The sequence below is a fragment of the Panulirus ornatus genome, chromosome 20 (assembly GCF_036320965.1).
Source record: "Panulirus ornatus isolate Po-2019 chromosome 20, ASM3632096v1, whole genome shotgun sequence".
NCBI classification, from domain to species: domain Eukaryota; kingdom Metazoa; phylum Arthropoda; class Malacostraca; order Decapoda; family Palinuridae; genus Panulirus; species Panulirus ornatus.
Genome location: NC_092243.1, coordinates 75975499 through 75986445, shown reverse-complemented (window position 1 = coordinate 75986445; position 10947 = coordinate 75975499). Strand labels below are relative to the sequence as shown.

Below are 10947 nucleotides of genomic sequence, written 5' to 3'. Positions count from 1 at the left end.
ACCTTCTCGGACACTTAAGAAACCATTTTCTTCATGTTAATATGGCTTGAGGTCTGCCGGTAGTCCAACACCAATACAATACTCCCAGCTCTAAAGAACAGATTCTATGATGTTCATTTTATTGGGTTTCCAGGATGAGGTGAAGGATGCAGTTATTGGCAACTGAAATGTAATATTTTGAAATTTGTTCAGATGTGAATAGAAAAAGGAGGAAAAGTGTGTTGGAAGAGTGGTCGTGTCCGTCTGGAACTCCCGTGTTATTTGACTATCTGACTTTGACTTGTGTAAATTGCAGTCCCCTGCATAGAGGACTGCAGCGGGTGGGTGTGAGGAGAGCATTCCCTCGCAATAGGAGGTCAGAGAGTTGGAGACATGTGCAAAGCCTGAGGAATGAAGCACGAGAAATAAAGGCGAGTTTAAGGAGGATTGAAGATATTTGGACCAAATGGTTCCCTTGTGTGTATGTATTTAGGTTGGACTAAGAGACTGTCCACTGGTGGGTGATTATCAAGCAAGAAACTATCTAAAGCAAGTGAAACATACATAACAAAAGGCATGTTGGCTTTTCTTTTTCTGTGTTCCTTGGCCCCTCCTCTGGTAACTCCCAGTCAAATTTCCGCCATGTACTGACCGCCGATGAGCTGATAGGGCAAGCCATCGACGCGGTCCCAGAGCCTGAAGAAGGTACTGCGGCCGTGCAGGAAGAAGATCTGGAAGCGGGCACACAAGGTGAGGGAGTCCATCTTCCAGTTGTGGTCCAGCTTGCCCTCGTACTCCGCCATGGTCGACTGAGTGGCCACCCCGTCCCTCTGGAATTCCAGCACCTGGATGCTCTCTGCGCCTGGAAGGACAGATGAAACGGGGTGAAAGAGTCAGGTGAAAGGAGAGACACAGGAGGAAGCGGTGGATAATGGAAAAGGAGTGAGTAGACCAGGGGACATGAATGATTGGTTCATCAGGAATGGGGTTGAGGAGAGGTCATCGCTTGGTGAGATTGAGAGACGCTAGCTAGAGACGGTAACAGAAAAATAAAAGAATACAGGCAGAAATTAGACATTACTGAGTCCTTTTAGGATTTTGTGATGGTAGATCGAGAGATTCTTTTCTACCGTGTTCTTGGGGGCGAGGTACAGCTCTGTCTGCATGTGTAGATTGTATCTAAGAATCGTTCTGATGCCCTCAGGTCTCTATGATCTTGGATCCTCGCTTGGTTACCTTGAACTTTTTACATCTACGATAATATTTCTAGGGAGGATCGTCTCCAGTAAGGTTTTTGTGGCAGGGTGTTCGGGATGGTTTGAGGTGCTGCTCGGACCGCTGACCGTCTGACAGAAGCATCACTGGGGTTGATAGCCTGACGCACAGAATATATCCCTCACGACCCACACCGTGCTCCAGCTTGCTATCATATACTAGTATAGCAGATGATCCAGGATGGGAGATCTGAGGCTAACTTCCTTCGTCTGTCTTCTGTGGAAGGGGAGAAGTCTAGACAGAAGAGAAAGCATCTTTATAGCCTCCGTCATCGAAAAGAGGAAGAGAAAGTTTATTGAAGGGAAGTACAACCCATCATCTCGGAGTATCGTGAAAGTATACGCAATTAGTTGTAAAAAATTATACCCTTGTTACACCAATGTTCCTTTCGTACACACATGTGGTCATGGAAAGTACTTTTCCATTTGACAAATGAAATTGATAGCCATCTTTTGATAAACAGAAAGGGAAATGACATCAGTGTTGGACTGGCCAAAGAATATATAAGCTGTACAGTGAATCTTGATTATACTGTATATATATGTGTATATATATGTCCTGGAGGAAGTGAAGTGTTTTAGATATCTGGGAGTGGATCTGTCAGCGGATGGAACCATGGAAGCGGAAGTGGATCATAGGGTGGGGGAGGGGGCGAAAATTTTGGGAGCCTTGAAAAATGTGTGGAAGTCGAGAACATTATCTCGGAAAGCAAAAATGGGTATGTTTGAAGGAATAGTGGTTCCAACAATGTTGTATGGTTGCGAGGCGTGGGCTATGGATAGAGTTGTGCGCAGGAGGATGGATGTGCTGGAAATGAGATGTTTGAGGACAATGTGTGGTGTGAGGTGGTTTGATCGAGTAAGTAACGTAAGGGTAAGAGAGATGTGTGGAAATAAAAAGAGCGTGGTTGAGAGAGCAGAAGAGGGTGTTTTGAAATGGTTTGGGCACATGGAGAGAATGAGTGAGGAAAGATTGACCAAGAGGATATATGTGTCGGAGGTGGAGGGAACGAGGAGAAGAGGGAGACCAAATTGGAGGTGGAAAGATGGAGTGAAAAAGATTTTGTGTGATCGGGGCCTGAACATGCAGGAGGGTGAAAGGAGGGCAAGGAATAGAGTGAATTGGAGCGATGTGGTATACAGGGGTTGACGTGCTGTCAGTGGATTGAATCAAGGCATGTGAAGCGTCTGGGGTAAACCATGGAAAGCTGTGTAGGTATGTATATTTGCGTGTGTGGACGTGTGTATGTACGTGTGTATGGGGGTTGGGCCATTTCTTTCGTCTGTTTCCTTGCGCTACCTCGCAAACGCGGGAGACAGCGACAAAGTATAAAAAAAAAAAAAAAAAAAAATATGTCCTGTACTAGAGGTGCTCTGGTTTTGACACATATAAAAGATATGAATGCACAGGTGTCCAGACGCAGCAACGTTACACATCACGATCACCTCACACTTACACAGAACGAAACCAAATAACATGACTGAGGACACAAAGAAATGCCCTCATATACACTGACAGGTAACACAATAAACACATGACGTTGGTAAGTAACATCAAACAACATCACTAAGATGTATCTTTGGTGTGGAGGACTGGTCCAGTCATGGCGTTAGGTGGTGAGAGTTGATAGAGGTGCGCTGTGGAAGGTATTAAGAATATATGGTGTGGGAGGCAAGTTGTTAGAAGCAGTGAAAAGTTTTTATCGAGGATGTAAGGCATGGGAGTGATTGGGGCAGATGGTTCACTTGGTGCTCGGTGGTGAGGACCAGGTGGTAGTGATCGGGGCAGATGGTCAAGTTGATGCTCATTATGAGGTGATGTTAGTGACAGGTGATATAGTTCATGGAACAGATGGTTCAGCTGGTGCTCAACATGATGTGTAAAGTTGGTGATAGGTGGTGGTTAGAGGGACAGATGGCCCCAACTGGTGATCTTTCCTCTTGACACAAACTCATCATCATCTCACCTTGATCCAGAAGGTAAATTCCCAGCAGCAGCAACAGCAGCAGCAGCTGGGGTTCTCTGGAAGCTCTCTGGTCCAGCCTGAGAGACGTCGTCTTGTTCTGGACTCCAGACATCATCTGGTGTAGGGTTTTTCAGAAGTAAATAAAAGTCGAGTGAGTTTGGGACTCTGCATAACACATGACACACTGAACAATCATGATTTCCATCCTTAATGGTAGCTGAAGAGTATAGAATCTTCTTTCACGATCGAAGAAGGAATTTTGTGTCACCAGCATTCATCAGTCATGCAGTTAAATCTCTTAAATGGAAAAAAATAAGATTCGATCAATGTACTATAAAAACTATAATGCTGGCTGCAGGGAATTTCAGCCATAGGTCTTCTTATGTTCCCCAGGCCTGAAGGAACAAATGTGTACAAAGATATCGTCTGATTCATTCCTCATTTTCTCATTCCTTTTTGAATTACAGTAAATGAAGCAACAGAAGGAGAATGTAAATTTCTAATACAAATCACTAACTCTTCCTTCCTGTAAAGAACAGAGGAGTGATATCAAATGCTTAGTAACTATTAATATGTAGGTCTCTGCTTTCATACAAGGTCATCATAACTTAGTTCAGTTTATTGACCACAGCAACAGATGGTACATACACAATTATATACATCAAGATGTACAAATTCGCCACACAGCAGCAGTCCTTTGTTCCAGGAGTACAGTTAAGTCTCATTCCTCTAACCTAAGCAAGCACTAGTGACTTCTTTTACATTATCGATAAATCGACAAAATATTTCATTTTTTTACGTGTCACGTCTGGTGTGAATTGCTCGGAAGTTAAGACTTGTGTACCGGAGACATGATGTGTATTCTAATGAGTCGAATCGGTGGCCAATCCTGTACCTCACCACGTAGTACACACCTACATCACCACGTAGTACATGCGTACAACACCACGTAGTACACACGTACATCAGCACGTAGTACACACGTACCTCACCACGTAGTGCACACGTACATCACCACGTAGTACACACTTGCATCACCACGTAGTGCACACATACCTCAGCACGTAGTACACACCTATATCACCACGTAGTAAATACAGCACCACGTAGTACACACGTACATCAGCCCGTAGTACACACGTACATTAGCACGTAGTACACACGTACATTACCACGTAGTACACACACACATCACCAAGTAGTACATACGTACAACACCACGTAGTACACACGTACATCACCACGTAGTGCACACGTACATCACCACGTAGTACATAGTCGCTCATCTGGTGGTAAGCGACCACGAACCCCGACCTCTTCAACTACATTATTATCTTCCTTTCCTGATAAGAGTATATGTTGACCGTGTCTCCATTCGTGCCTTAATCTCTGGCAAGGTCAGCTCTTTCTCATTACGTGCCTTTATCTCTAGTAGGGTCAGGTCTGAGGTCATGTCGACCACTCTGTCCCCTCGTCTCTTTATCTTTGGCAAGGTCTAAGGTCATGCTGACCTTATTTTTCCCAGCGAGCTTTTATGTGTGGTAAGGTCAGGTCTAAGGTCAAGATGATTCCCCTCTTTCCTTCCACGCCTTTATCTCTAGTTGGGTCAGGTCTGAGGTCATGTTGAACCCCCCCCCCCCCTCCCTCCCCTCGTCTCTCTATCTCTGGCGAGATCAGTTCTTAGGTCATGCTGACTCCTTCGTCCCTTTATCTCTTGCAAGGTCAGGTCTGAGGTCATGATGACACACTCTCCCCTCGTCCCTTTATCTCTAGCAAGGTCAGGTCAGACTTAATAGACTTACTAAACCAACCTCACTTATGTTCTTACCAACAGACGAACACACAACATATCCCAACTCTGGCCACTAGTTGTGCCCTAGTGGTTCTGGGACACTGTGAAGCCACCCAGGTTATCGAACCCTCGACTCTCGAAGCATTGACCAAGTTCCTTACGTTTCAGGAAGTCACGCTGTGTTTTCCCTGTAAGTAACCGTGTTTCTTCAGTTCACATGGCCTGAAGGTGAAATTTTCCCTTTTCAAGTCGCCTGTTACAGCACATTTCTGCATCACAGTGTGAAAAACAGTGAACAAAACGCTATAGAGGACAAAAGTTCTGTTTGAAAAGATTTCATGATAACACGGGTAAAAGACAGGAACCCTAACCTCGTTCTTTAAGCTTCCGTGAGCGCCCCACGTTTTCCTAAATCCGGGCAGCGTTTCCTCAGCATATACGCACGACCTAACAAATTTATTCCTTATATCTTAGACGTTAAAATTCATAAAACTTTTCAAAACTGTAGTATCAAACACAATTATCAAAACACTTGAAAAACAGAAGGTCTAACTGAAAAGACGCAGTGACAAAATTCTAAAAAGAAAATATTCGCTGCAAAAATGGTATGAGATTTGATCTTCCTATACGGTCGCTGGAAGACACAGGCACGTCTGTTCGCTAGGACGGTTGCCGGAAACTTTCTGTCTTCCCATAGAATGAATGATGGTTAGCTTTACTGTTATCAGTATTTATAGTAATTTAACTATTGTTATTACTATAATCATTATTATTATTATTATTATTATTATTATTATTACTATTATTATTATTATTTTTACTAAAATTATCATTTTTATTAATCATTATTACTATCATTATTATTTTTTTTTATTATTATCATTATCATTTTTATTATTGTTATTATCACTATTATTATTTTTATTATTATTATTATTATTATTATTATCATTATCATTCTTATTGTTATCATTATTATTATTATTATTTTATTATTATTATTATTATTATATTATTACTATTATTATATTATTATTATTATATTATTATTATCATTATCATTATTATTAGTATTGTCATATGCACCACAAATGATGGCTTTTCAATGAAATTCATCCTGAGGCTGAAAAAATAAACATTACATTGTTTCTACGAAAGTACAACGATTATATAATCATTTACCTATTCACTTTCATTTACATATTCATAATTTGCACCCAAACTTTCCAAAAAAAAGTTGATAAGTGTAAGTAAGAGAGTGAGTGAGTTTTCACTGGAAGGTCTGTGAATATACCCAACCCATGACTGTAAGGTTGGCTCACCTGACGTTTATGAAGGAATACAAAACTGCATCAGACAAATGAGTTCTTTCGAAGCTGATTGAGATAATGGAAGATATCAGAACCTTGGAGCAATTGGGGCCAACAGAAGGCCTTCCTGAAGGTAAGAGAGACGACCTATATGAAGGCAAGAGGACAGACGAACTTTAGGGTAAAAAAGGGAATTAGAGGACACATCTGGAGGTAAGGAAGAGGATTCATGTGAAATTAAGAGAACAGATCCAGTTGAGCATACGCGAGAGGACTCGCTCATGTAAGAGAGAAGATCCAGGACCAAAAGGTGGAATAAGTGTGGAACTCAAGAGAAGCCAAACGAAGGCAAGTAAGAGAACCAAGTGACTGTAAGACAACACTTCACCTCAAGGTAAACGTTAAGGTGGAGGTGAAGGCGTAAAAGGTGATCCATGAAGTGAGCTGGGAGAGTTAGAGAGGATCTTCTGTATGGGTATGACGAGAATGATAGAATAGTATGAAACAAGGGCTAAATAAGGGAAGGAAGGAAACCTCTTGATGTTGTTACACACGAAGGGTCTTATGATCAAACTCAAGCTGACCTCTGAAGTAAGATGACTGGGGTCGACTTAGACTAAACTATCAAATCCACGTCAGACTATGAAGCAGAAGCCACTTGCAGTTCATAAGCAACAGCCAGTACTTGAAGACATACAGGCGCCATATGAAGCTAACATACATACACCACCCACAGGAGGGTTAAGGGACGTGAACTAACCCAAACGAAAAAATCCTCAGGAAGGTAATGTACAAGTCAGTTGAGAGAGAGAGAGAGGACCGACCTGTAGGTACGAGAGAGGGACCTGCTTCAGGTTGAGGCTGCTGCTGCCTTCTGTCACACGGACCGGGACGAGAGGAACCGCCACAGTTGACGCATGACAACCAACCGCGTCGACTGAACCTGACATTACCCTCGCCCTCTCTTATGTACACCAAAACACACACACACACACACACACACACACGATAGGGTATGACGAGTGTCAGTGGCACCCTCAGGTCGCCTGCAGATCAGCATATGTTGACCTGAACTCACTCTCTCTCTATCCTAACCTCCCTTGGGTCACGCCAGACTGAACCTACCATCCTCACACACGAGTGTCTCCCTCCAGTGTGAACTTGACTCTTAAAGAGACGAACAAATCAGAAACCTTCACTAGTGAGCTGATGAGGTCTATGTTGGAGATGATGGCCGTGTAAACAACGGGCGACGGTGACCCCTGACCGTTGGAGTCGTGACCCACCCAGCTGACCTCAGCAACTCCATAGATTTCCTCAAGGGTCATGGAGCGATCGCCTGACCGACGTCCTTCACCACAACCTCCTTGTACCAACCAGTGCTGTACAGATACAAGAACTGTTCCATACCTACTGCTGTGAATGTCGTAAACAATCCATGAACAAGAGCATAGCTAAGCAAGCAAAGGGCTTAGTTTTCCCAGTCATAGGTCTGTCAACTACTGTATTACTGTAATGCAACCAAGGGTTAAAGGGGAGAAATGGTTTGGGAGTGTCGTAACAGTAAAATGAAGGGTTAGTGAGAGGGCAAGAGCTAAGGAAGGAGTAGCACTACTCCTGAAGTAGGAATTGTGGAAATGTGTGAGAGTGTAAGAAAGTAAATTCTAGACTGATGTGGGTAAAACTGAAAGTGGATTGTGAAAGATGGGTGATTATTAGTGCTTCTTCACCTGGTCATGAGAAGAATGACCACAGAAACAAGTGTTTTGGGAGCAGCTGAGTGAGTGTGTCAGCAGTTTTGATGCAAGAGGCCGGATATTAGTGATGGGTGATTTAAATGCGAAGGTAAGTAGTGTAGCAGCTGAGGGTATGATTAGGGCACAGGGGTTTTCAGTGTTATGCATGGAAATGGTGAGGAGCTTGTGAAGTTATGTACTGAAAAAAAATTGGTCATCGAGAATACCTGCTTGAAAAAGAGAGATACACAAGTATGCCTATGTGAATAGGACAGATGGTCAACGGGCATTATTCGATCAAATATCATTTGATATGCGTGTAAAAGAGAGACTTATGGATGTAAAAGTGCTGAGAAGGGCAGCTGGAGGGAGGTCTGATTACTGTCTCGTGAAGGCGAAATTGCAGATCTATAGAAGTGTTCGTAAAAAGGAAACAATGTCAGAAAGAATAGAGTGGTGAGAATAAGTGAGCTAGGAAATATACTTGTGTGAGGAATTACCAGGAGAGATTAAGTGCACAATGTGGGTGAGACATCAAGACTAGACAAAACAAGTACCTGGGACAAAGAAATGAAACTTAAAAGCCATAAGGCAAAAGGAGAGTACATGGTTGATAGTAACTGGATCACAGACTTGGAGACAAGATTATATATATTGTGATATGAAATACTGTAAATCTGTCTGTAACATAAATGTTTCCCTTCCCAGCCATCACCGTGATTAAATGTTGACCTTGCATATGCCACTTGCTGCTGGTCCTGCGAATTTATTTAAAGGCCTGGAAATGGGAAGGCATTTGTGAGAGAATCACTTGCCTGATTCCTGATTTTAATTAAATAATGAATATATTTAGTGCAACTTATCAGGTGAAGTTGTTAATCATGAATTTCCAAACTGAAGCCAAGAAAGAAACAGGATAGCCAACAATTTAATGATGTTATAAACTGTTAATTGGGTCCAGGTGATGAAGACAACCTAATTAGCTGGACCAGAAGTTCCTATTATTAATGAAGAAGTTCAGAGCGTACATGCAGTCACTGAAGGAAAGACTCTCACACACTTGAACAATGAAGATTCCCACGGAAAGATCTGCAACCCACGGAAATACCTAAAAACACTATATCTATATGTATATATATATATATATATATATATATATATATATATATATATATATATATATATATATATATATTAGGTACGCGGAATGCGTGCATAGTGCCATTGTACAAAGGCAAAGGGGATAAGAGTGAGTGCTCAAATTACAGAGGTATAAGTTTGTTGAGTATTCCTGGTAAATTATATGGGAGGGTATTGATTGAGAGGGTGAAGGCATGTACAGGGCATCAGATTGGGGAAGAGCAGTGTGGTTTCAGAAGTGGTAGAGGATGTGTGGATCAGGTGTTTGCTTTGAAGAATGTATGTGAGAAATACTTAGAAAAGCAAATGGATTTGTATGTAGCATTTATGGATCTGGAGAAGGTATATGATAGAGTTGATAGAGATGCTCTGTGGAAGGTATTAAGAATATATGGTGTGGGAGGCAAGTTGTTAGAAGCAGTGAAAAGTTTTTATCGAGGATGTAAGGCATGTGTACGTGTAGGAAGAGAGGAAAGTGATTGGTTCTCAGTGAATGTAGGTTTGCGGCAGGGGTGTGTGATGTCTCCATGGTTGTTTAATTTGTTTATGGATGGGGTTGTTAGGGAGGTAAATGCAAGAGTCTTGGAAAGAGGGGCAAGTATGAAGTCTGTTGGGGATGAGAGAGCGTGGGAAGTGAGTCAGTTGTTGTTCGCTGATGATACAGCGCTGGTGGCAGATTCATGTGAGAAACTGCAGAAGCTGGTGACGGAGTTTGGTAAAGTGTGTGGAAGAAGAAAGTTAAGAGTAAATGTGAATAAGAGCAAGGTTATTAGGTACAGTAGGGTTGAGGGTCAAGTCAATTGGGAGGTGAGTTTGAATGGAGAAAAACTGGAGGAAGTGAAGTGTTTTAGATATCTGGGAGTGGATCTGTCAGCGGATGGAACTATGGAAGCGGAAGTGGATCATAGGGTGGGGGAGGGGGCGAAAATTTTGGGAGCCTTGAAAAATGTGTGGAAGTCGAGAACATTATCTCGGAAAGCAAAAATGGGTATGTTTGAAGGAATAGTGGTTCCAACAATGTTGTATGGTTGCGAGGCGTGGGCTATGGATAGAGTTGTGCGCAGGAGGATGGAGGTGCTGGAAATGAGATGTTTGAGGACAATGTGTGGTGTGAGGTGGTTTGATCGAGTAAGTAACGTAAGGGTAAGAGAGATGTGTGGAAATAAAAAGAGCGTGGTTGAGAGAGCAGAAGAGGGTGTTTTGAAATGGTTTGGGCACATGGAGAGAATGAGTGAGGAAAGATTGACCAAGAGGATATATGTGTCGGAGGTGGAGGGAACGAGGAGAAGAGGGAGACCAAATTGGAGGTGGAAAGATGGAGTGAAAAGGATTTTGTGTGATCGGGGCCTGAACATGCAGGAGGGTGAAAGGAGGGCAAGGAATAGAGTGAATTGGAGCGATGTGGTATACAGGGGTTGACGTGCTGTCAGTGGATTGAATCAAGGCATGTGAAGCGTCCGGGGTAAACCATGGAAAGCTGTGTAGGTATGTATATTTGCGTGTGTGGACGTGTGTATGTACATGTGTATGGGGGGGTTGGGCCATTTCTTTCGTCTGTTTCCTTGCGCTACCTCGCAACCGCGGGAGACAGCGACGAGGTATAAAAAAAAGAAAAAAAAAAAAAAAAAAAAAAGGTACAGTAGGGTTGAGGGTCAAGTCAATTGGGAGGTAAGTTTGAATGGAGAAAAACTAGAGGAAGTAAAGTGTTTTAGATATCTGGGAGTGGATCTGGCAGCGGATGGAACCATG

At 42.6% G+C, this 10947-nt stretch overlaps 1 protein-coding gene across 1 annotated transcript; it reads right to left on the bottom strand.

Annotated features, from left to right (window-relative positions):
* Positions 1-486: 486 nt before the first annotated feature.
* On the bottom strand, positions 487-3332 carry LOC139755830 (uncharacterized). The gene is made up of 2 exons (XM_071674435.1): positions 3221-3332; positions 487-841 (listed from the first exon to the last, which is right to left on the bottom strand). Exons 1-2 carry the CDS (start codon positions 3330-3332, stop codon positions 609-611), a joined length of 345 nt encoding a protein of 114 aa, XP_071530536.1. The 3' UTR covers positions 487-608.
* Between the last annotated feature and the right edge of the window lie 7615 nt (positions 3333-10947).